The sequence below is a fragment of the Taudactylus pleione genome, unplaced genomic scaffold, assembly GCF_031769625.1.
Source record: "Taudactylus pleione unplaced genomic scaffold, aTauple2 ptg000095l, whole genome shotgun sequence".
NCBI lineage: Eukaryota > Metazoa > Chordata > Amphibia > Anura > Myobatrachidae > Taudactylus > Taudactylus pleione.
In genome coordinates this window covers 4,706,620-4,734,268 of record NW_028284497.1, presented here as the reverse complement: position 1 = coordinate 4,734,268, position 27,649 = coordinate 4,706,620, and the positions used below count along the sequence as shown (strand labels likewise).

The window sequence follows — 27,649 nt, the reverse complement described above, 5'->3', positions numbered from 1 at the left end:
TGTTTTTATTATGGAGAGTGCCGCACTATGGATTATATATATAATATATACAGTATGTGTGTGTGTGTGTATATATGTATATATGTATATATATATATATATATATATATATATATATAATCTATCACAGATGTGCTCAAAAGCATTGCAAATTTAGGTGACGGGAGCTTTCAGTGCACAAAGGAGGAGTAATGCACCAAGACAAATTGTAATGACTTCTATCATTACCATGCATGTCCTTGCTCCACTCTGACTCCTTCCCTGTGGTATGGCCACACAAAACTGCCATCACAAGGCAATAGTGGAGGAATGAGTGTGAATGCCCCATTCTGTTCTACACTAATCAGCCATAACCTTAAAGCCATTGACAGTTGAAGTGAATAACCTTAATTATCTCATTACAATGGCACCAGTTAAGGGGTGGGATATGCTCATGGCCGTTACTAGGGTAGTGTGACCTGGCAGGGCAGGGGGTGCTGTTTGGGCCTTTCAATTTTCTGTTTATTATCATTCTCACTTGTAACTTCATCTTCTTTTATCCCCAGCATCTCTTGGCCTCCCCAATCTCTTCCTTGGCCCTTCCCCATGAGGCCCTGGCCCTTTTTCAGGTGTGCGTCTTATGTCCCTATTTGAAAAATTGGATAGGGGGGGGCGACAACGCTCTTTCTGGCACAGGGCACCAAAAAACCTAGTTACGGCTCTGGATATGCTAGGCAGCAAGTGAACACTCAGTTCTTGAAGTTGATGTGTTGGAAGCAGGAAAATGGGCAAGGGTTTGGAGGGACAAATTTTGATGGCTAGATGACTGGGTCAGAGCATCTGCAAAACAACAGGTCTTGTGAGGTATTTCCGGTACACAGTGGTTAGTACCTACTAAAAGTGGTCCAAAGAAGGACAATCGGTGAATTAGGGTCATGGGTGCCCAAGGTTCATGAGTGGTTAGCTCATCTGGTCTGATCCCTACAGACTAACTACTGTAGCATAAATTGCTGAAAAAGTTAATGCTGGCCATGGTGTCAGAACATCTTGCTGCAGAGCGGTCAGAGTGCCCATGCTGACCTCTGCCCACCGCTTTGTGCATACAATGGACATGTGAGCATCAAAACTGGACAATGGAGGAATTGGAGAATGTGGCCTGGTCTCACAAATCCTGTTTTTTTTTTTTTTTTACATCATGTGGAAGGCAGGGTGCGTGTGTACTGTTTACCTGGGGAATAGATGGCACCAGGATGCACTATGGGATGAAGGCAAGCTGGCGGAAGCAGTGTGATGCTCTGGGCAATGTTTTTCTGGGAAACCTTGAGTCCTGGCATTCATGTGGATGTTACTTTAACACATACCACCTACTGTACCTAAACATTGTTGAGGTCCAAGTACACCTCATGGCAACAGTATTCCCTGATAGTAAGGCCACACCTCAAAAATTGTGTTCAGGAATGGTTTGAGTAACATGACAAAGAGTTTAAGGTGTCGACGTGGCCTTCAAATTCTTCAGCCCTCAGTCTGATCAAGCATCTGTGGGATGAGCTGGAAAAACAAGTCCAAGTTATGGAGACCCCTCCTTGCAATTTACAGGATTTAAAGAATCTGCTGCTAACATCTTGGTGCCAGATCATACAGGGCACCTTCAAAGGTCTTGTGGAGTCCGTGTCTCAACTGGTCAGAGCTGGCACGAGGGGCATCTATACAATATTAGGCAGGTGGTTTTAATATAGCTGATCAGTGGATATTGCCTTGATACGTGAACTGTATTCTTAATCCGTTTTATTCTAGATCTAAAGAGTAAGAATATTCTGTTGTGCTTGTTGGTTTTCTTGACAGGATAGATGGCTACTGTTTGATAAAAATATTTAAACAAAATATTTATTTTAGAAAAGCAATGAGATTTTAGTATTTAATACTATTTGGCAGAGCCGTAACTAGACTTTTTGGTGCCCTGTGCCAGAAAGAGCATTGGCGCCCCCCTCATTTTTCAAAGGGACATAATGCACCCAAAAATGGGCCATGGGTTCATGGGGAAGGGCCAGGGAAGAGTTAGTGGAGGCCAGGAGATGCTGGGGATGAAATAAGAGGAAGCTACAAGCAAGAATGATAATAAACAGAAATTTGACAGGCCCAAACAGCGCCCCCTGACCTGTGGTGCCCTGTGCGATGGCACCGGCCGCACTACCCTAGCTATGGGCCTGCTATTTGGTGTTGACAGAGCCTTCATTTTAGAAGCATACTTGATATTAATAGAGAACAGATTTATACATTGTATTGAAGTACATGCCTGTCTGCTGCTAGGTGTACAGATTTAAAGGAAAGTCTCGAAGTGCATCAAAGTCCAACCTCCTACCACTCTTTTTTACCCAATAAAACATTTGTTTCTTAACATGTGGCTTATTGTATTGCCTAAATGTATTATTTAAATTAAATATCAGAAGAAAGCCAGATCTGAGCTGATCCGCCCCTTTATTTAATTTCATTGTTTTGACTCTGCGAAAGGAGGTTTTATTTGGACCTGCTCTTCATAACTAGGCACATCGGTGCACCTTCTTCATCCAAGGGATGTCCTCACCTTACTCAAAATCTCCCTGTCACGCCCAGCTCCGAAGAATCCCCTACGGAGGGGCTGAAAGCTGAGGTCCCGGATTGAGGGAGGAATCTGAGACGAGGGGCCTAAATGTAAGCTCTCCTCATCCACAAGTATCTGATGTTGACGAGACCTGACCATAGGCGCGGAGTCTAGCCTGCCGGGAGGTGTTCACCAGTGGTCCCTCCAAGCGGGATATGAGTTTAGCTGCTCTCGGCAAGCAGGTCGCGGCCCTTTAGTCAGGTATCCGATACGAGTGGGAAATGGAGGGAGGTACACCGTTCTGGCCCAAAGGAAGTACTTTGGAGAAGTACTAATGCGTATTCTATACCTATTGGTACAGAGTTAGCACAATGGGGATTACTTCCAGAAGTGGTACAAGAACGACAAAAGGAAAGGTCCACTGAGGAGTAGGATACTCTGCTGGCACTGGAGGAGGGTGGTGGTTGCGCTGACTGGGAGGGCACTGACTGCACAGAGTGTAGATACTGGTGCACCGTTGGTACAGAAGGTGATTCAGTGGTTGTACTCGGTTGATGTGTACAGAGTACACGAAGTGCAAATCCAGATGCATCGGAGAGTGGTTCCGTAGTTGTACCCACTTGTGTGTACTAAGTACACAACGTGCGAATCCAGACGCACCGGAGGTTGGTTCAGTAGTTGTACTCAGTTGTGCCTACTGAGTACACAACATGCGAATCCAGACACACCGGAGGGTGCTATCGAGATGATATTTGGAAATAACTCGTGAGTGAGGAACAGAAACCAGGAACGGAATGACAACAAGCATACACCAGTAGTGATGACGTTGCACAGGCAACTTCCTGGTGTCCAGAGCCCAGTTATATACCCTAAAGTAGCAGTTCATTGGAAATCAGCGTCAGCTGACCGAGACTACGCTACCATTGGTTGAAGGAACAGTCAGGTGAGAAAGACTAACATGGCGTTGCCCATGACTGGAACCATGACACACAGCCACACAAGTCCAAGAGCACCTAAGACAAAATCCTCAGCGCGTCACCCGTCGCTGCACCTGACCACACGAGAAGTAGGGAAGCCGGTGCTGGGGTGAGTAACGGCCGATCCTAGGCCGGACCCTGACACTCCCCTTGCCATGTCCAATCTTATAGTCCTGATCAAGTGCTTCCATCTTGCTCTGCAAACCTATACAGTTTGGATGACCTCTTGGTGCATTGTGCAGATCTAGGTGCATGGCTGAACCAAAGATGATTTTTGGACTGCACAGCAGACCGTTTGTACTTTGTAGATGACCTCCACAGAGTACTCTCCATTAAAGGCTACCCTTGCTTAAACAAGCTAGACTCTCTGCACAGATATAATTTGACATTAAGGCCCGTATTCAATTAGGTGCGAAAAGTCCTGGACTTTTCGCATGCCGGAGTTTCCACCGTCATCGCTGATTTTGCATGAGGAAAAGTATCGCGCGCGTCCCCGCTTATCCCCGTGTTCAATTACATAGGATGCGACAACGCGTCCCGGCGAAACTCAAACAGGCGAAAAGTGCTGTCAGATTTGGGGAAATCAGCCTGACACCCCCCAAAAGATGCACTAATATTGAAGTTCATGGTGGATGTCCCCGAATAGCCCTGCTGAAGCTATTTGGGGTACTTTGCAGAAGTGGTGAAGAATCGCATTTAGTAGGGTTTTTTTGGTGAAATTAACTAGTCCCAGCAAATTTGGGGTACATGAAAGTGGGCGCAAGCATGGTTAAAAATTGCTAAAGTGAGGTCTTAAAAAGCATTAAAAATGCACCTTCAGCAAGCACCTACAATCAAAAAAACACCTCCACCCAAAGTCTGTTTCGCTAGTTTTCAAGTTTGTACCCCAACTTTGTACTTTTTCGCCCCATTTTTCAAAGTCATTTTCTGGGGTGTTCTTAATTTTTGTAAGGATTTTTTTAACGCAGTTATCCATTGGGGGGGCTGTCCAAAGGGTGGTTAAGAAATACATTGGTTTATTGCTTCTAACCCTTAACAACCTTGTATAGCTTACTTAACTATAAACTAATAAATAACGACACAGACAACCAGAGCTTGGCTAAAAGGTCACAGCTTTTATTTATAATTAATTAATTAACCTAACCAGGGTGGCAAAGAGACGCTGCAGGCTCAGTTCTAGCTTTTACTTTGCTCAAATACTCGGGGAACGACTGACACGTCCCCCCTCTAGACGCACTAACGCTGCGAGGGTCCCACTTCCCTCCTGGGCCAATCCGAGGCGCTTCCGTACCAAAAAGCGCCCGGGTCCCCCCGTGCGGAGCAGGACAAATTCGCCAGGTTCATCGAGGGCAAGTGCCCCCACAACGTATCTTACGCCACATAAAGCCACTGATCTGCAGCGTACTCCCGCCAAAGCCAGACTCCAAAGGAAACTGGCCCGCCACCCAACACGACCTAGCCCAAAACAAGAATTCCTAAATAAGGAAACTGAATCCAAGTCATCAAGATGCCCTCAATCAGGATTAAAAAAAAATACAGAGTTAAATCGCCAACTAAAAGCTATGACTCACAACCAAGCCACCCAGTGACATCGCCTGACAGTCTTCTGACACATTCACCTTCTTCCTCGTCCTGCCTACCGCACCATGCTTATACACCACTCTCCAAGTCACACTATGCACCATACAGATCACACATCCTCCCATTTGGCTTTAAGCCCAACAAAACCTCTCACTACGAACGATCACCTCGCACCTTTCTGCTGTCGCTCATCGTTGCTCCTGACAGGCAACCCTCCTAGTCAGGCACATCCTATTTAGTCACCGAGGACACAAGAAACCCAAGCACGAAACTCAACACCAAACCGCGCACATCATACACAACCCAAATTTTCAACTGCTGCAATCCCAGTGAGCAACAAAGTTCCGTACCATGAGTATCGCACCAAACCCAAACCATCCCGACACAACTTTAAGAAAATACATAGCAACTAAATAGCAGGGATGCATAAGAGGGGAAACAAGTAACCCGAGTGAAGGGGAAAAACTAAAAAACCTACCCGTGAACCAAATTGGGCCGGATCAAGGCTCCTGGGAGGAAAAACTAAAAAATCCCTTCACCACCCCCCAATTGTTGAATGCTAGTCGTTCCACGATTGGTTGGTAAACGTTTCAGGTTGTCGCCAGGTGCGCAACTAGTTCTAGTCGCAACTGAATAATTGTCTCATTCCCAGCCATTTGCACGCCCTAAACTCTGCAGGAAATGCCACCGCAATCGCTGCGCCAATTTGAAGAAAATGAGTACTAGAAACTGAAGCATAGAAACTGCCCCAATCAAAACTTAGACCAAAAACCGCAGAAAACTAACATGTAGTACGTAGGATAAGATTGGCCTGTACACCACCCTCTTGCTCTAAGTGAACTGAAAAATGCAGGGTAAGATTGGCATGAAACTTTTCTTGTGTTCACTAGCAGGGCACCACATCTGTAATGCACCGTAAGGCGTACCGGGCATATGAACCTCTGGATGTTGGAAACGGAACTATCTACCCCCACCTTTATGGTCTGAATTGCCCAATGAAAAACTTGCAAAGCACCACTAATCCCCTGAAAAACAATATCTTAGTTTAAACCCAAATCTCTGACGAAACTAAATACTCCAAATTGCAGCTGGAAAGTTCAATTGTAAAAACGAGGCCTAACACCCTCCTTGCAACTCTCCTTGTGTTCACTAGCAGGGCGCCACATCTGTAATGCACCGCAAGGCGTACCGGGCAAATGAAACTGTGTATGTTGAGAAACAGAAACTATCCACCCCCACCCTTATGGTCTGAACTACCCAATGAAAACTTGCAAAACACCACTAATCTCCTGGAAACGATATCTTTTAAAACAAAATCCCTGACGAAACTAAAACACTCCAAAATTGCAGCTGGAAAGTTCCAATGGAAAGACGAGACCTCACACCCGTCAGAATCCCCCTGCTCGTAACCACAAGTAAAGCATCAAAACTGTACATCAAAAAAGGCCGTCTGGAGACGACGCGAACGGGGAAAACATTCACCCAACATGTAATAACTGACTGGGTATGCACATGAATACCCTCAAGCTTACCATAGAGGAGATCCCCGCTGGCAACGCCACTGCAGAGTCTTTGGAGCCGCTCCGCTACGACTGGCTCCGAACAAAGAATTAAAGCAAATATTGAAAAACTTACCCTCCGTAGATGGCTGAGCCCATAAGCTCGCCAAAATTGCCAGGCAGACGATTACCCCCTTGGTATCATTGGCACAAGAGACCAAAGCGCGTGAGTGAAAGGAGGTGTAATAGAGGGAGGCGTAAAACTGCCGGATGTGGCTGACAGAGACATGAGAACATGGCCTGAGGATGAACGCTGGGGATGTATAAAACTACTAAGGGGGAAAAGAGAAAATTGTAGGTGATTTTTTTTTTGTTTTTGTTTTTTGTGGGGGGGGGAACAAACCAGAATATTATAGAACATTGGATACATGCATGATAGGAGTGTGGCCGGATGCTGTGCAAATGACGAGCGGTGCTGAGGAGCACCACACTACAAAATGGCCGCCGGGGTTAAAATGGCGGCCGAGACCGCTGAAGGGACAGGGTGCTTGTAACATGCATATGTTTGGGGAGGGCCAGCAGCACATCCATGCTGCGCGACGGTGCTGGCCGCCGGGAATGTAGCTGGGTATACGCAGAGAGCGCAGCGGGAGCTCCCGCTGGGGGAGCGGGACACGTGGCAGACGTAACTGCTGAGCTGGAAGACCGCGCAGCCCCGGGAGGGAGCGGGTAGTGACTGAGGGTGTAGCGGGAGCCCAGCAGCGGAAGCTGCCGCTGGGACCGAATGGTGAGAAAGCTGACAAGGCTGCGTTCGGAAAGACCACGCAGCCCCGGGTAGCAAGGTAGGAAAGGGAGGGGGGCGGGAGACACATGAGAGAGCCGCGGGGGCCCGGCAGCGGGTGCTACCACTGGCGCTGGATGGAAGCTGATCTGACAGTCAGATTGTACACGAAGCTTGGGGGAGACAGAGAAATAAAAAAGGGGGGGGGGAATGAAGGTCCTGTAATATATGTAAAATATTGACTGAGGATGGGGGGCAGTAGCAGGGTAATAGTGTGATGAAAGGGAATGCAATGAGGGAGGATTACAAAGGGGAAAACTGAAATAAAGGTGTGAATACAAAGTGGACAGCCTATTATAACAGCAAAGCTACTCAGCCTGATCTTGTTTCAAAGATCCAGGAACCAAGAGGCTGTCCATGCTCACACAGCCCAATATATACTGATCATCTGACCACTCCTTCAAGCAATATCATTGGCTCACCCAACCAGCTGACCAGACAACCTTATAATCTGCCCAGCAACAAGGCTGACCTCGACATCCATACAGCAAAAAACATAGTATTCTTAGTTATACTCACGCATATCCCGCCTTCGTATACTATTCTGCACCTTTGCACCCCAGAACCGCAATTTTGCACTTTTTTCGCTGGGTATTCATAGGTGAAACTTTTTTGCCTATTATATTGCATTGACTTTGCAATTGAATACGGCGAATTGTTTCCGCCTAGCGAAAAGACGCAATCAGCGATACTTTTTTGACGATCACACCTTTCCGCCTCTAATTGAATATGGCCCTAATTCTCTTATTTATCACCCTCTTTATAATGCAGATCTTGCTATAACAACTATTTGTCCAATGGAGAGCATGGTACTTGGATAGATTGCTATGAAATCCGTCAGTATAACTAGAAATATGACATAGCCATAACCAGAGATATAATAGCCTACATTTTGTGGGCACCATTGCGATTTTTGGCTATATAGCCACTAAATTTAATTTATTTTCAGGCAAATGTATCTGTGTAAATCTTTTTTTTTTTATTTAAGTATATGATATAGAATATGTAGAGATCTATAGTGTTATTAATGAAGAAAACTTATTTATCTTTTAGGAAACAAGTTCACAGCTGCTAGAACACCACCTCCCAGATCAGGTGATGGCAATTTCCATGCACAAACATTCTTCTGCACATCCCCCTTCGATGATGCTGGAAACACCACCTATGGATCCCCTGGAAATAAAACGGAGCATCAGAACTTGGCTTCATCAAGGGGTTTCAAAGTTATCAGGATGTAAACTGCTGCAAAGTTTTGGAATACATGCATTTTTAATAACAGCTTAGTGCATATATATATTTGGTAATTTTAGACCAAATTGTGTTCTGAAGTATATGAGCCCAAAACTACCAGTAATTATAGTCAACATCTGAAAATTCACTTGTACCGTACCAATGATCTGTCAGTTTGTGCTGCAAGTCAGCCATTTAACTAGATAGGTATTGATCTACTCACTACAGTTTATCATCTAAAACAATGATGTAGGTGAACCCTCAATGAATATTAGTTTAGGCCATTTGACTACAGGTTATTAATTACCCTCGTGTCACTGTTGTGCCTTTTATAAACAGCCATTGTAGAAAAGCCATCTCTTCTAGCAGTAATTTATAAATTGTTGTTAAATATGATTCTACCACCCAGCCAACCATCTCTGTACCTATTGACCTTTGCACATTGTGCTCAAAATGAATGTTATGCTAATCAGAGCACACATCATATCCACATTTGAAAGGGAAACCCTGTGATGACACATCTTTGTTAGAAGGCCTAAATCAGGCTCTGTTTGGCTGCTTAAGGTTGTGCTGGTTTAAGATAAAAAAAGTAGTGACATTTTTGAACTAATGTTGAAGAGTGCACGTGTGGTATCTTCTATTCGGTAAAAACTAGGTAAATATGGTTTGGTATAAGTCTGTGGGGTTGTCCTATTTTTGTGTAAGTATATTTTGGAATAATTATATTGGTTTTTTTTTCTTTGCCTGAGATTACAGTTAAAATAAAAAATATTGTTACTCCCATATTTTATCCAAAAAAGCTCTGTATGTCTCACACAATATAACATTTGCTTGGGTATAGTCAAAATAATAATTTTTTTTTTTTTTGTGATGAACTTGGCTGATTATTAACTCACAAAATACCTGTTTCCAATGAGGGGTTAAAGGACAATTTGCCCAAACAAAGCACATTTTTGTTTTGGAAGAATGCCAATAATGCAGTGTTCAGTTTTCACTTAACAGGATTTATCTGCTTATATCATTTTGAAAGTGTTTTGTGACTATTTTTAGGCCCACATTAAAAAATACACAAATAAAAGAAAAAAAAAACAATGGCCCTGACTTGTAATGACAGGATGGACTAGTCCGTTAATTTCTGACTTCAAAAATTTTGTTTTATTGTAAATTTATTTCTAAGAAGCAATTGGTGCAATGTGTTAACCTAATACTTTGAAAGGGATAATGGACACTTATGTCATTACTGACAAAAAGGCATAAAAAACTTCTTTAGACTTCATATATTATAAATTCCTAAATAATAAAATAAATATAAAGTATTAAATCATTCTTAACTGTTTTTTTGTGATAAAGTAGCATAAGAAAAATTAAGCTTAAGGGTGTTTGCTTAGTTTTAAGAACAGATCCATTTTCTGAGGAACTAGGTATTATGTTCATTCTCCTACTCAGTGGTGGCCACCCTAGTTTCAAGAAAGTATCTAATTCAAATACATGACCTGGGAACAAAAATGTTACAGTTAACAATGTCAGTTAATGCTAAAAATAATTTTATTTTAACTTCTTAAAATTCTTTTACATGTCTTACAACTAATAAATTGTGATTTCTTTAATTTTTATTTGTTTTTAATGCACAGGACAATACTACGGCGAGCTGATAATGGGCCTGATTCACTATGGATCGCTATTCTGCTTATACGCACGCAACGCAGTTGCTAATAACAGCGGTGATATTTAAATGTTTGCATTCGCATTGCGATCGCAGCCTGACATAGGGACGCCCACTTCCCCTTACTCACATCGTATACTTGGCCAACATAGAGAAACAATCGGTAACCTTGGACAGTTAATAAAGCCGAGACCTTACTCAGTGATTTCTTACTTCTGTGCACGCTATGAGGCCTCAGGCGGCATCTGGTATCGCAGTGGATAATTTATGCACGCCCCTGCAACGCCATTGACACGCACAGGCACGCCTGCGTTCACCTGACCACCTCCCCATCACCACCCACATACGGCACTTCCTGCCAATCACTGCCATGGGTCTGCATAGCCTCTGCGATCGCAGTCCCTATCGCAATGGCTAGTTCGTGCATGCGCCGTATGCAACAATCGACCGATTACAAGTTCACATGCGTCATATATGGGTATTTAATATGGAGCGAAAACGCTGTTTCTGCGAGGTTTTCGCTCGGATGATGTAATTTTTGCCGGTTTTACTTTTACACCGTATTCAATTTTGAAAACTTTTCGCCGGTGCAAAAAGTATCACCAAGGAATGGGTGGCGAAGAAAAGTGCAGAATTGGGGTTTTGGAGTGCAACATTTCAGAAACCACCCTGTAACCTTCAGATAGTCCCCCAAGGCTAAACTGTCAAAAAAATTTTGAAAAATACCTCAGAGGACCCCAAAAAAAGCACTTTCATTTTGGGGGCGAAAAAAAAAATTGGGGGGTAAAAGGTTAAAAACTAGCGAACTACAATCTAGGGGGTCCCCAAGTATGCCCCAGGTGTTTTTTTTCATTGTAGGTGTTTGCGGCAGGTGGATTTTTCACGTTTTTTAAAACTTCACTTTAGCAACTTTTAAATATGCTCACCCCCATTTTCAAGTACCCCAAACGTGCTGGGACTACTTATTTTCAGCCAAAAAAGCTTCTAAATACTATTCTTTCCACCTTCCCAAATCCCCAAAATAGCTGTTGAGCCCGTTTAAACACCCCAAAAACCTTCAGCAGGGCTAATCGGGGGTATCTAGAGTGATCCCCCATGTCAGAGCATATTTTTGGGGGTGTTAGGGTGATTTCCCCAAAAATCAGCGAAGTTTTCGCTGATTTCACATTCGCCGGGTGCCGTTTTCGACGATTTCATATTGAATATGGGTATAATCGGGGGCGCGCGCGATACTTTTTCGCCAGCAAAAGCTCCGGTGTGCGGCGAAAACTTCGACATGCATAGACGGCGTAGTTTTCGTTTCATATTGAATACCCCTATAAGTTGCTAAAAAGTCTCACAGCACATGCATCCCACTGTGTGAGCATGCAGAATCGCAGTACCTATTGAGATTATTATGGTCGTGTTGCATAACTGGGAATGCAATAGCGATTACGCATACAGGACCTCATTCAGAGCCGGACGCTATTTGCGCTCGCTCGTTCAGAAAAAGGGGCTGGCTATTTAAATTGAGCGCTCGCTCTTTGAGGTCTGTTGACGCCGCGTCAGAAACATGCGCTCGCTGTTTTGTAAAGACGCTCCTTGGCCGCTCGCATCATACGTCATCTCCGCTATTTATTAGATTAATCGAGTACATCGAAAGGCGTATGAACTGCTCGCAATTCTTGTGGTTGCATTTTCCTACCGCAATCATGTGAGCAGTTCAGGCTAAAAGACAACCAAGTGACGTGGTCGATGACGCTGCTTTGTTAATTATGCACACCCTTAAAACGCCCGTTTTGACCGTTTGGCACGCCTGCGTTCGGATTTCCACTCCCTGTTTTCAAGCACCTTCCCGTTACCACCCACAAACTCCTCATTCTGTCACTCAAATTACCAGCCCCTCGCTATTTTGCGAGCACATGATTTCCGACCGCACTGACTGGTTGGTGCATGCGCATTACGAGCCATACGCATGCGAAGATGTGCGAACATCGCTCGGAGCGAGCGAGCGGCCGCTTACGAGCGGCTCTGAATCAGGCCCACAGTTCAACTGTGATAGTATGCGTCACCACCCACAAACGGCACATCCTGTCAATCACTCTGCAATGGGTCTGCGTAGTCACAGTGGCCGATTCGTGCACTGCGATCCATGCACAGTATGCAACAATCGGCCGATTGCTTGTGTATCAGCATCTGCATTCCTTGCTTAATAATGGCCCTCAGATGCTTAGGGGCAAATTCAATTAGCCGCATTGTTTACCATGTGGATAAAGCTCTGAGTTTAACACCGAGAGTTATTAAATTACTATGCATTTTTCCCACGGTAAACCTATGGCTAACGTGCGTTAACCCACGATTCCATTCCCGGAATCTTTGGGTTACCCTGTGCCTTAAGCCACAGAAGGTGCATTCAACGGAAATCTGTCCTTCTGATTCTGCACCCTCTGGGGCTTAATGCGCATGAGTGTCGGCACTTAAGTGGATACCTCGACAAAGCAATTAGCCTTGGGTAAACCTTGCTGCTAATTTAATCTACCCCTTAAATGCATACACTGCAAGCAATAATCTGACAGATTCTGCACCTAGCATGGGGCTGGTGCAAATTTCGATGGTGCACCAAGCGAGATTGTTGCATCTAAAAATGCACAAAGATGGCATCCCAGTCCTTGCACAGTCAGGTGCAAGGATGTACACCAGGGAAGGGCTTATACCAGCATTTACAGTTGGGCCCATATATATTTGGACACTGACACAATTTTCATAATTTTGGCTCTGTATGCCACCACAATTGTTTTGAAATTAAACAGTGGAGAATTAATTGTAGACTTTCAGCTTTAATTTAAGGAGTTGAACAAAAATATTGTATGAAACATTGTAACCATTTTTATACACAGTCCCCTATTTCAGGGGCTCAAATATAATTGGACGAGTTAACATAAGCATAAATAAAATGTTAATTTTTAATACTTTGTTGAGAACTCAGACAATGACTGCTGAAGTGTGGAACCTATGGACATCACCAAATGCTGGGTTTCATCTTTTGTTATGCTTTGCCAGGCCTTTACTGCAGCTGTCTTCAGTTGGTTGTTTGTTCATGGGTCTTTTCGCCTTTAGTATTGTCATCAGCAAAATCAGATAATTGACTCGGCCATTGCAGAATATTCCTCTTCTTTGCCTTTAAAAATTCCTGTGCTGCTTTCACAGTATGCTTTGGGTCGTTCATCTGTACTGTGAAGCACCATCCAATCAACTTTTCTGTATATCCCTATACATTTCAGAATTAATCTGGCTGCTTCTGTCTTCTGTCACATCATCAATAAACACTAGTGTCATCACACAGCCTCCACCTTGTTTTACAGATGATGTGGCATGCCTCGGATCAAGAGCCATTCCAAGCCTTCTCCATACTTTTCTTCCATTATTCTGATACAGGTTGATGTATAGGACCCATTTAACAATGAGAAAAAAACCTTTAGCACTCACTAAGGGGTTATGTACTCCTTTCAATATTCAACAAACAGCTGTAAACTAAGATTACTGCTGTTCGTCATTTGTATCACTTACGCTATCAATAGATGGCGAGAGCGATAGGGTCTCCATTGCTGGAAATGAGGACCTAGTAACAGCCTTTCCAGCTTCAGTGAAGCTTTCCAGGCTTTGATGCGTCCCCACCGGGTGAAAGTGTCATGCGCATGTGCAGACTGGTCATCACGCATGCGCATGACACAGAAGTCCGTCACTGGCAGCGAAACGCTGCCAGCAACATAGTGGAGGGGTTATTTTGAATACCAGTGGCATAATTGTTAGTATCACTGGAATACTAAACTGTTGGTATCCAGGTTCATTGTTATATGGGGTCCTTTGTACCATCTGTCCAAAGAATGTTGTTTCAGAACTGGGCTGGATTTTTTATTTTTTTTGGCAAAGTCTAATCCGATGTTTGTATTCGTGAGGCTTATGAATGGGTTATATTTCTCAAAGAGAGCACTTAGTTATAATATATATTTAATAATATCACATAGTAAAGTACCAGCATTAAAAAAACATCAAATGTTAAAACATTCTCTTTACATAATCAGACAAACTCCCTTAATAGCGTTTTTAGGAATACACGGAAATAATGTGTCAATATTGTATCAGTTCATCACATCACTTGCAGCGGCTAAAAATAGCGGCTGTAAACTGTAAAAAAAATAGGAATATTTCAATATAGTTGAAAAAAAAAAGGATATCCGTACTCCTGGTTTATGATAATGCGATTAGTAAGGTAGCTCCTTGGGTAAATTTTACTTTTGTATTTACATTGCCTGCACAGTCTCCGTTCTTATATTAGTGGTCAGCGCTTACCTTTACCTCCCCCACCAAGCAATGCCACTCTTTAACCAAGCTGTTTCCAGATGGTGGGCACAGTGGATAATGATATGCCTGCTTCCTGGAGAGTGTTCTTCACTCACCTGGGTATTGTGAAGGGGTTTTTCTTTACCATGGAAAGAATCCTGTGATCTTCCACTGGTGTCTTCTGTGGACATCCAGGTTTTTTTGTGCTGTCGAGCTCACCAAACTGTTGATTTGGTCACTCCTAAGGTTTTCGCTCTCTCTCTGGATTTTATTTGTTTGTGCAGCCTAATGCTGGGTATACACTGGCCCACATATCGGCTGTTCAATTGAACGACCGGTATATCGTGTGTGCTTCGGTCAGTGTGTACAGACTATATGTTTGTGAACGACGTCGTGCAGCACAGCCAATGGCAGATATATCTGCACATCGTGCTGTGTGTATGAGTAGTCAGACTGCCCTTACACTTGCCGCCAGGCCACCAGGGAGGGGGGCTCAAGTGAACCCTGGCCAACGGGACCCATGGCCAGATGGCAGTGATGGTTTGTTTAGTTTGTATGAACAACCATCATCTGCAGATATATCTTCCAAGTGTGTACCCAGCATAAGGATGGCCTGTGTCATTTGTGTTGAGAGCTCCTTTGACCGCTTGATGTGGGTTCACAGCAACAGCTTCCAAATGCAAATGCCACTCCAGACCTTTTGCATGTTTAAATGAAACAGATAAAACTAAAGGAATAGCCCATGTGTCCATGAAACCAGGTTTTGAGTCACCTGTCCAATTACTTTTGGTCTCTTTAAAAAAGGGAGCTACATATTAAACAGCTGTAATTCCTAAACACTTGCTCCAATTTATATGTGAATACCCTCAAATTAAAGCTAATAGTGCCTGATTCAGAGGTGCAAGCAGACACAGCTGCATCTGCGTCTTTATGCTAATGCAGTGACCGATGATATATCTGCTGAGATGCCCACAGTAAGCTGCGCCACTTCACTGACTGTGGGGTCCTGTTTTGGTCTTTAGACACACCATCAGTCGCAACATCGAAGCTTACACCAGCCCTATTACAGATGCAATTTCTTCATCTTTACATGATTGCATCCTGTGCCAGCGCTACTGGGTCTTAAGACGTTGTCGTTGTCAGCGACACACCCACATCTGCCTAACAACCCCCCTGTTACCTCCCAGGAATGCCACAGCTCTTGTTGTTACTTCCAACATCAGTATACACTTTAAAACCATAGTCATTATACACTGAAATGCCAAAAGTCATGGGATAGCAGTATGTCAAGGTAATGTAAAATGGCGTCTCCATACTGTGACGTCTTGTAAATGCCCAAACGTGCATCAGTTGTAATCTGACATCTCGTGAGTCAGTTTGAACCCCGGCTAAGCTGCTCATGGCAATGTGACGTCAATTATCGGAGTTCGAACGGGACATGATAGTGGGTGCCCGAACATTGGGACATTCCATTTCTGAAGTACAGGGAATACCTCATGGAAGGCATTACCACCCACCGCAGCCAGCACAGTGGTCGACCACATGTGCTTAATGATCGTGAGCAGCTGCGTCTGGCCAGAATTGTCCATGGTAACAGACAAGCGACACTAGTTCAAATCACATCCACATTCAATGCAGGAGGTCCCAGGCACATATCCAGCAGGTCAGTGCAACGTTCTTTAGCTTCCATGGGATATGGGAGCAGAAGACCCACCAGAGTGCCTCTGTTAACACTATGACACTGGACACAGCGCCTCACCTGGGCTCGTGACATTGTTTATTGGATCCTGGAGGACTGGAAACGTGGCCTGGTCCGATGAGTTACGGTTACAGTTGTTTCGGACTGATGGTAGGGTTTGGGTGTGGCAAAGACCCCATGAGGCAATGCATCCCAGTTGTCGACAAAGCACCGTGCAGGACAATGGAGGTTCCATAATGGTGTGGTGTCACAGTTGGTGCTAGCGAGTTACCTGTATCAGGTGATGAACTGGAATCACTGGAGGACGGCTGGACTGGAACCATGGTTAACATGAATAGCTCTTTTATTATAAGAAGTGGGTAGCAGTGAGAACTGCCTTTGGTGATGAGTGACTGGAAACTGGAGACGTTGGAATGAGACCAGAAGGAACTTGGAGGGACCGGCAGGTAGGCTGACTGAGCTAGTCGGGGCACCAGTAGATGAGTTTGCAGGTGGATGGTAGCACGGAAGCTACTTGCAGCTAATGAGCCGTGAGGTGAGTGGACTTGGAGGAACCGGACTGGGACCGGCAGGAAGGCTGACTGAGCTGGTCGGGTTACTAGTAGATGGGCTTGCAGACGGATAGTAGCGTGGAAGCTACTTGTTGTGACTTGGGAAGCCGTGGGTAGACGCTGGTAGCTGGGTGGCTACGTGGAGCGGCTGGATAGCCGTGGGTAGACGCTGGTAGCTGGGTGGCTACGTAGAGCGGCTGGATAGCCGTGGGTAGACGCTGGTAGCTGGGTGGCTACGTGGAGCGGCCCGATAGCCGTGGGTAGATGCTGGTAGCTGGGTAGCTACGTGGAGCAGCTGGATAGCCGTGGGTAGACGCTGGTAGCTGGGTGGCTACGTGGAGCGGCTGAATAGCCGTGGGTAGATGCTGGTAGCTGGGTGGCTACGTGGAGCGGCCGGATAGCCGTGGGTAGATGCTGGTAGCTGGGTAGCTACATGGAGCGGCTGGATAGCCGTGGGTAGACGCTGGTAGCTATGTGGAGCGGCTGGATAGCCGTGGGTAGACGCTGGTAGCTGGGTAGCTACGTGGAGCGGCTGGATAGCCGTGGGTAGACGCTGGTAGCGTGGAAGCTACTTGGTGCGGCCTGGGAGCCGTGTGGAGAAGCTGGTAGCGTGGAAGCTACTTGGAGCGGCCTGGGAGCCGTAGGTGAGAGGCTGGTAGCGTGGATAGCTGAAACGCAGCAGGCTTACGGATAGCACTGGTCTAGGAACCAGCAGGAGCCTGGGACATACTGGCACACAGAGGTACAGCTATAGCACAAGCAGTACACCACGGAACGTAACAAGATGTTCAAGCCCTGAGTGCTATTAGAGGAGGATCTATATACCTAGAGTCTGGCAGCGATTGGTGGATACAGACAGGTGGTCTGGCAGTGGCATTCAGAGTGGAGCAAGGCACAGCATGGAGAGGGAGTATTCATCTCTGCAGCCCTTGAGAATCAGGACCACACCTGTGATTCCAATTAAGACTAGCAATGTTCACAGACAGAGCAGGGTCCAGGTGTTTAATCAGTGTGGGGAGGTGAGAGCTCTGCACACACCGAGATGTAACAGCCAGCATGATTCAGCCAGAGCAGATGTCCTAGGAGAATTACAAACACAGATCCATGGAGCAGCTGGCAGAGGTAAGTCACAAGGTAAAAACTAGCCAGGATTGTGACATGTGGAGTGTGTTCATATGCCATGGGTTGAGTCTGCTGGTCTGCCTGAACACGTCATTGACTGGTAACCCCTATGTTTCATTGCTTGATGACTGTTTTGCAACCCTTCGTGTTCAAAATTGGTTTGAGGAGCATTCTGGAGAGTTCTGAAAAATTGGTGTGGCCACCACGTTCGCCAAACATATAGCCAATCGAACATTCATGGGACATGGTGGAGAGGTTCATCCGCATTTTCCCGCAGGCAGGGGGAAGTGCAAATAGTTTTTTAAGTAGTAGCTGTAGTAGGTGCCTGGGGAAAGGGACAGGATCACGTAGGCATCCTCATTGTCTGTATGTTTGTTTAATCTGTCACACATACTGACTGCACACACACTGCAGTCAAACAAACTCTGGGCCTGATTCTGCAAGGATCGCAGTTGCTAATACGCACGCAATCGGCCGATTGTTGCGTTCTGCGTATGCATGCGTGAACTAGCTATTGCGGTCGGGACTGCAATCAGGGGCTACGCCGACCCCTCACAGAGTGATTGACAGGAAGCACCGTTTGTGGGAGGTGATGGGGGGTGGTCGACTGAACGCAGGCTTGCCAGTGCATTTCAATGACGTTGCATGGGCGTGCGTAAATTATCCACTGTGATACCATACGCAGCCTAAGGACTCATAGCGTGCGCTGAAGTTAGCAATTCGTGAGTGAGGTCTGACCTGCCTTAACTGTGCGTATGGGTCCGATGTTACCGATTATTTCGCTATGTTGGCAAAGTATACGGATGTAAGGGGAAGTGGGCATCCTTATGTTAGGCTGCAATCGCAATGTGAATGCAAACATTGCATAATACCGCTGATCTAAGAAACTGCGTTGCGTGAGTATTAGCAGAATAGTGATCCTTGCTGAATCAGGCCCAGTGTGTGGTGGTGTTGATTATTTTTTCTTTTAATCTGCACCTTTTCTCTAGAAAATCTATCACTGCAGAATACCACAATTATACACAAAAATATATATATAGCCATGATCCAGCACTCATGAGGTGACGCATAAATCAGCCGGGTGCCCTCCACAGTAAACCACGCGAACGAGGTAATCTGTAACTAATCTCCACAAGGCGGCACTCCGTAGTACAAAAAGCCAACATATGTCGGCTTGACAAAAGCGCGCGTTAAAGCGCTGACATGTTGCATTATCCGCCTTGTGGAGATTATATATACAGTCAGGTGCATAAATATTGGGACATTGACAGAATTTTCATATTTTGGCCTCTATTCACCACCACAATGGCTTGGAAATGAAACAAACAAGATGTGCTTTAACTGAAGACTTTCAGATTTAATTTGAGGGTACCGTATATACTCGAGTATAAGCCGAGTTTTTCAGCACATTTTTTGTCCTGAAAAAGCACCCCCTCGGCTTATACTCGAGTCATGCCCGCATGGTACGCTGCTGAGTAGCGTACCATGCGGGCCGCGGTGCAGACTGTGTCACTGTGACACAGCCTGCACCGCGTGTGTAGCGCTGACCGGACGGAGTTCGGTCAGCACTACACACTGCCAAACACACAGCCGCCGAAGCCGGCAGTTATGTGTTTGGTATAATCAGCAGCCGCTGAGAGTCTGTCAGACTCTCAGCGGCTACTGCTGCTCCCACTGCGGGAGCCATCTTCCGGCTCCCGCAGTGGGTAATGGGAGAGACGTCGTCATGACGACGTCTCTCCCATTATGCAAAGCGGCGGAGGAGCCTGTAGCAGCGTCGGGACCAGGAGCGGGGTTACAGGTAATGGTGCATACACACGATCAGATTTTTTCTTCAGATATGGACGATAACGATTTAAAAATCGTTCAGTCGTTCATATCTGATGAAAAATCGTTCATATCTGACATGCCTGAACGATGGACGATCAACGATGCGCGTTCCCGTTTGTCAGATAACGATATCTGACATCTGATGGGTTTGCAGTCAGACTTGGACGATTCCATTCATTTTAATGCAGTTAAAAATCGTTCAATCGTTCAAATCGTTCAAAACTTTGGTCAAATCGTCCAAATCGTTTAATCGTTCAGTCGTTCATCTGACAAATCTGACAAGTCTGACAAATCTGACCGTGTGTACGCTCCATAAGTGTTTGGTTTTTTTACATTTCTTTCTACTGGGGGGGCTACTACCGGGGGGTACTACCAGGGGGGGGGATATCGCTACTGGGGGCACTACCAGAGGGGGGGATTAATAATGGGGGAACTACCAGGGGGGGGATGTTGCTACTGGGGGCACTACCAGGGAGGGGGGGAATACTGGGGGCACTACCAGGGGGATGTTGCTACTGGGGACACTACCAGGGTGATATTGCTACTGGGGGCATTGCTACTGGGGGCACTACCAGGGGGGGGGGATTAATACTGGGAGCACTACCAGGTGGGGATGTTGCTACTGGGGGCACTACCAGGGGGGGTTAATACTGGGGGCACTACCAGGGTGTGGCCATGGGTTGAGTCTGCTGGTCTGCCTGAACACGTCATTGACTGGTAACCCCTATGTTTCATTGCTTGATGACTGTTTTGCAAGGGGGGGATATTGCTACTGGGGGCACTACCAGGGGGGGGATTAATACTGGGGGCACTACCAGGGGGGGATATTGCTACTGGGGGCACTACCAGGGGGGGATTAATACTGGGGGCACTACCAGGGGGGGATATTGCTACTGGGGCACTACCAGGGGGGGTATTACTACTGGGGGCACTACCAGGGGGGGATATTACTACTGGGGGCACTACCAGGGGGGGATTACTACTGGGGACAGTACCAGGGGGGGATTACTACCAGTAGCTGCTGCATTTCCCACCCTAGGCTTATACTCGAGTCAATAAGTTTTCCCAGTTTTTCGTGGTAAAATTAGGTACCTCGGCTTATATTCGGGTCGACTTATACTCGAGTATATACGGTAATTACATCCAAATCAGGTGAATGGTGTAGGAATTACGACGGTTTCTATATGTGCCTCCCACTTTTTAAGGTGCCAAAAGTAATGGGACTATCAACTCAAGAGCTATTTCATGGACAGGTGTGGGCTATTCCCTCATTATTTCATTATCAATTAAGCAGGTAAAAGGTCTGGAGTTGATTCTAGGTGTGACATTTGCATTTGGAATCAGTTGCTGTCGACTCTCAATATGAGATCCAAAGAGCTGTCACTATCAGTGAAGCAAGCCATCATTAGGCTGAAAAATCAAAACAAACCCATCAGAGAGATAGCAAAAACATTAGGTGCCGTTTGTGGGTGGGGAGAGGGTGGTGATGCCCTCCGTTTCCCGAAATCGAGGCATGTCGCCGCTGTTAAGGGAGGGAAGAAGCCAGGATCTCCATCGGCTGACTGAGATTTCCTGGCTTCTTCTGCACATCTGCAGCGGCCAGCTGCATGACTCCATAGGTCACCTTAGCCGGCCGATGTTCCGCAGAGTATCCGATGCTGCGTTGGACAACGCAGCTCGGATACATAATGCAGCAGGAGGCGTGATGCCTCCTGCTGCATTACCATATCTGCACAGACGGAATTGCAAAGCTGCTTGCGAGCAGCTTTGCAATTCCGTCTGAAGCTGAATCAGGCCCAAAGACCTGTTCCTCCTAGTGTGTGGAAACAATTGCCAGTGTTGTTTGTGTATAAAAAACAAAAACGGTGCAAAAAAATGATGTGTAAGCGATGGTTTGTGTGGTGGTGTCTCCACATCTACACCCCAATATAATTCTCAAGTGTAAAAAAAATAATTTCTTGGCTGGTGTAGAAATAAAACCAATTATGGATCAGTCGATAGAAGAGCAGGAGCAGCAACCTAGTACTAGTGCTGTGGCTGCTGCCAATCATGATAGTGCTGTAACATTTACTAAAGGATGGTCAAGGGGGAAGAAGGTTTAAGAAAGGGCACTTGAAATCTAAACAAATGTTTAAATTAAAATTAAAGAAAAAAATATCACATCTAACAATAAAGGGAAAAGTTACTGCCGAAAAACGTAATATTGCCAACATGCCATACATCAAACGCGGTGTCAAGGAAAAGCTCAGACCATGGCCTTTTTTTGAGAGTAGTGGTCATGCCCTAGAATGCCTTTTGTGGAAGCCAGGGCCAAACACCGTAAGGCATCTTCTGTAACCTCACATGCAATAACTTCTTGCTCTGAGTCTAAAAGTGGTACCTTTAAAAAAAGGGGTATATTTACTAAAGGTATTTAGCAAATATATCTCTAAGGGTGTCTACGAGTGCTATGTGTGAGTCTGACATTTCTGATACTAATCCTAGAGAAGCCTCCTTCCACCATTTCTGCTTCCTCTGCAAATGTGAGGATGAGTAGCAGTAGAAGTAAAGATGGTGACATAGAAATTGATGATGCTCCAGTGGAAGTGGAAAAGGATGAAGGGGATAGTAGTGTATCTGATGCTAATGAGGGTTTTGATGATGATTGTGTTGTACAAGAAAATGTTGATAAAATTCAGGAGGAGGATGTTGTTTGTGTCAAAGTGAGCCACCAGTGGCAGCAGTTCTTGCTAGTGATGATAAGAAGGCCATTGTGAAGCCTGGGCATAAGACCAAAAAAGCCATCTCTTGAGTGGAATTATTTTTATCCAAATCCTGACATTTATCATGCCATCTGTACTGTACTAGAACTAGCTGGAGTGAGACTGCAGGCGGATGGTTACTTGTACAGAAGTAATGGACCAGGTACACTAGCAGCAGCAGATGGTGATGATCTCCAGTATATCTAGATATTATGGTGCAGCTGGGTTGCCAGACGTGAAACGCGTAGACAACTAGTACAAGCTGTGCAGCAGGAGTGAACTGGACAGTGGTAATACAGGGTTTACGGACAAGGACTAGACAGACCAGATTTCTAGTGTGGCAAGAATAACACGATGCAGCCTTGAGGGCCAGGCTTATGGGTCGAGGTGCGACAGGAACAACACGGTGCAGTCTTGAGGGCAGAGGTGCGACAGGTGCAGCAAGGTGCAGCCTTGAGGGCTCAGGTGCAACAAGCCACCGACTGAGGTATGGCCAACAGAAGATCACAGGTGCAGCTTTATACACAGGCTGGAGGCAGCGAGGTGGAGAACACTGCTGGCATGAAGCGGCTGAAGACTGACTGACGCGGCTAAGACTTAGGCTGGAGTGTGTAAATGCTGCGGGCTGCAGAACACAGGCTGGAGGCAGCAAGGTGTAAGACATGGCTGGCTTGAAGCAACTGATCACAGACGTGACTTAGACTATGCTGTGGAAATGGCTTGAAGCAACTGATCACAGACGTGACTTAGACTATGCAGAGAAAGAGGCCGCGGTTGCAGGTGATACCAAAAGCAAGGACATGAGCAGGTGAAACAAAAGCAGGATAAACCAGGATGACTTCTGAATCAGGACAACAGGTTCAGGAACAGAATGTAGGAACTGCAGAGCAAGGTGAGACCGACTAAAACTGAGCACAGGGACAAACACATACTCTGGAAGTCCGGCAATATCACGACAGGAAGTGTAGGGCTGGCTGAAATTTATCAGAAGCAGGAACCAATCAGTGCAATCCCTGCAGAGAGCCTCCCTACTCACAAGATCGTATGCAGCTGAGCTCTGCACATAAACTGACAGGCAGGAATGCAGCAATAAGCTGCACACAGACAGAGTTCCAGCTACCTGCAAGAGCCTGAATCAAGGCATGATGCAGTGTCCCAGTCTCCTAATGCGGCCAGGACCTGCCACCAAGATGATTTGCTGCCGCTGATCATAACACATCAGCTAAACGCAGCATGGATAGATCCCAGCACATGCAATCTCCCTGCCAACACCTTCATTATCAATCACTTTAGTTAATATACCCCTTATACTCTTTACATGTAGCTTCTCACTACCCCTACTCTTCCCTGCATGTGATATATTGTCTCCCACCTACCATGTCTCCTCCCCCCTATGTGTGACAGGTTTTTGTCACCACTATCTACCCCCGAACCTCTATCTCTTCAACTGTGACAGCCTGTCTCCCTCCCTCCTGTGTGTGACAGCCTGTCTCCTCTTATACCCCTTTGTATAACAGCCACTCACTCTGTGCCCTCTCCTGCTTTTGACATCTTCTGAGAAAGTCACTGGGGATTGCGGAGCGTGCACAGACACCTTTCTATGGTATTTTTGTGAAAAATACAATGAGAAGTATGGAAAGGGGATTCTTTAGCCTTTATCACAAGCTCTGCCCTGCATGCGGATGTTAGTATATCCTCCATTCGATCGGGAAGCCGATGGACGGAATCCCAACCGTCGGCTTCCCGACTGTCTAATCCCGGCAAGGGGTTAAATGACAGGCGTCAATATCCCGACGCCTGTCATTTTACCTACGCCGGGAGCCCGACACTCGGCTTACCGATCGAAGGTAAGGCAGGGCGTGGACAGCCGCGGGGGTGTGTGTGTTAGGTTTAGGGTTCCCGGTGGAGGCTAAAGGTTAGGCACCCCCCGGGAGGTTAGGTGTAGGCTCAGGGATGGGGGGGTTAGGGTTAGGTACCCCCCCGGGGGACTTAGGTTTAGGCGGTGGGGAAGGGGGGGGTTAGGTTTAGGCACTTAGAGGGGGGATTAGGGTTAGGCACTTGGGGGGGAGGTTAGGGTTAGGCACCCCTAAGGGAGGGTTAGAATTAGGTTAGTAAATACTTACCTTTGACGATCAGGATTTCCTCCTCTGCCGGGATGCCGCTGTCGGGATTAGAACCGCCGGCCGCATAAAGCGTATGTATTCCCTTCGATCTGAGTGTTATGACAGCTGCTGTTTCTTCCCCTCCCTCTGTAGTTTTTGGGGTCTATTTATTATCACTTAATTTAAACAACAGAAGGTGAAAATGCACATTTTCACCTACTTTTGGAGATATTAAGTTTTGGGACCATTCATAAAAAAGGTAACATAGGAGATATCACAGATATCTCCTGCTTGCCTTTCTCTCCCGGAATGGCCCACTTTCCTCATGCACTAGTATGGGGACCTAAACTCTTCAAGCTCCACAAATACAACACTTTCGGAGCTTGACTGCGGGATAATATGCCATCTTCCTGCACACCCTTTCCTTCCCTATGGGAAGGAGTCCTGGGATGCGCAGAGGGATCCTTTCGGATCCCTCCGCCCTGTCTAGCTCCTTCCACCAGATGCCAGGACTTTGGGCTTCATTCAGAGGCGGCCGTACGGTCTACGACCGCATGGCCGCCTCGATGTTTGTCCAGTGCGCATGCCCCGTTTTGTTGCGAGCCCCGGAGCGAGTGATTTTTCTGCCCGGCCATCAACACGCTTGCAAACGGGTCTGAATCAGGCCCAGAGTACAGTTGGGACCTACAGGAAATGCTACTTGAATATGCAGCTTCCTAAACCTGGGTGCTAAGAGCCTTTCAGAAAGGAACGTACGCTAGCAGACGCACGCACCGGTCTGGTGCGAGAATATGCTAATCAATGCATACGCACGGAGACCACAGCACAAGATGCAGACGCCCAGCCCCATATAAAGCCGCCCATCTCCCTTTACTCACAGCCTGATCAGCACGCAAGATAGCAAACATCAGTAACATCGAGAACCATCGGACCCATTAGCATAATAGTGGTTGACCTAACCTGCCGCAGGATTTTGGCCACTTCCTGTTTACTGCTTACAGTGCGTATGCCGCCGCACTGTCTTAATTATGCACGCCCCTACAACGGCATTATAACGCCTCCGTTCGCCTGACCACCCCACATCACCACCCAAAACGTCACTTCCTGTCAATCAATTTCGGAAGGGTCTGCGTACACAGGGCCTGATTCAGAGCCGGATGCTCTTTGAGAGCGCTCGCTCTGAATCAGGGCCTCCCTTTTTTTTTTTTTTAAAGACGGCCTCCTGGTTGCTCGCATAGCTGTGGGTGACCACCCACAGCTTATGCGAGTGGCCAGGTGATGGTCGCAATGGTCATCGCGACCATTGGGCTTGCGACAAAACCCTTGTGGTAGGGTCTCATGGCCGCAAGCCCCAGTGGACTTCCTGTTCTAATAGAGCAGGAAGTCCACCTACTGACATCACGAGTGATGTCAGTAGGGCCGCCCACAAATGGCAGGCGTTCCTGCCACCTCCCCTGCCTGCCTCCAAAACAGGGCAAGCTGTCAATCACCATTGACAGCTGCCCTGCTTTGGTGCGAGACCCGTAGCGATGGAGCGCCCGTCGCTGGCCGGGTCTCGCACATGCACACGCCGGTGCCAGCGTGTGCAGTGGTGGACCATCGACCCGCTTGCGAATGCTGTGCGCTCGCAAGTGGGTCTGAATCAGGCCCACACTGTGTGTAGTCTGCGTACCATAACCCGATCGCACTGACTAGTTTGCGCACGTCAGAGCGATGCATGCACTGTGCAAAAACATCGGCAAAGTGCATGCGTTCTCTCCTTTGCGTTCCTTGCTGAATCAGGCCCTAAGATACATGTTGGTTGATGATGACAGCATCAACACTTAATTTTACTTGTTAAAGAAAAACAATAAAAATAAACAATGGGCCTGATTCATAGCTGGATGCAATTAGTGCTCGCTCGTCCTGAAAATAGGGGTGGCTATTCAAATGAACCGTTCGCTGTTTGCGGTCTGTTCACGCCTCTAGGTCTGAACGAGCATACAAAACATGCGGTCGTTTTTTGAGAAACTACGCCCCCTGGCCGCTCGCATCCTACGTCATGTCCGCTATTTATTAGATTAATCGAGTACATCGAACAGGGTATGAACTGCTCGCTATTCTTGTGGTCGGTTTTTGCTACCACAACTTTGCGAGCAGTTCTGGCTATAAAATAACCCAGTGACGTGGTCAATGACGCTGCTGTTTTAATTATGCACACCCATAAAACGCCCGTTTTGACCTTTAAGCACGCCTGCGTTCTGATTTCCACTCCCCGTTTTCAAGCACCTTCCCGTTACCACCCACATACGCCTCATTCTGTCACTCAAATTGTCAGGCATTCGCTATTTTGCGAGCACATGAATTTCGACCGCACTGACTGGTTCGCGCATGCGTATAACGATCCGTACGCATGCGCAGTTGGCCAAACATCGCTCGGTGCGAACGAGCTGCCGCTTACGAGTGGCTCTGAATCAGGCCCAATGTCTCCTGCCACCTTAAATAACTGGAGCCTACGGTTACCTTCAGGAAGCTGAGCCTCTTATGGTCAGTCCTTGAATGAGGCTTGGAATTACGCTAAGGGGAAAGTCAACAGAATCATTACCCATCACCCTTTTCTCAACCAAAACGGAGGGACCCTGAGACAGCGGGTTGGGTCTAATGTCGTCACTGGCTTGTACAAACACACAACCTGTAGACTAGATTGTGGGCCTGATTCATTACGATTAATTACAATTCGATTACGCACGCAGGTCTACTGCGAAAATATGCTAATGTCTGCTATCGCAAATCCGACATAGAGACGCCCACTACCACTATCTCACATACATATTACCTCGCAGTCCTGCATTCACATCAGTAACATCAAGTAACATTGGTCCCTCACGCACAATTACAACAGTCCTGACCTTACTCACAAATTGCTAATCTCATCGCACGTAGTGAGTACAAAAGCT

The 27,649-nt window shown here is 46.4% G+C and overlaps 1 protein-coding gene across 1 annotated transcript in view; it reads left to right on the top strand.

The window, feature by feature from the left end:
- CCNB1IP1 (cyclin B1 interacting protein 1) overlaps positions 1–9,538 on the top strand; it is a 53,162-nt gene extending 43,624 nt beyond the window's left edge. Inside the window, exon 4 of the mRNA XM_088470205.1 lies at positions 8,509–9,538. Within this exon, the coding sequence (XP_088326331.1) occupies positions 8,509–8,693 (185 nt within the window). The 3' untranslated portion in view covers positions 8,694–9,538. The remainder of the gene's footprint in view (positions 1–8,508) is intronic.
- The last annotated feature ends 18,111 nt before the right edge of the window (positions 9,539–27,649 follow it).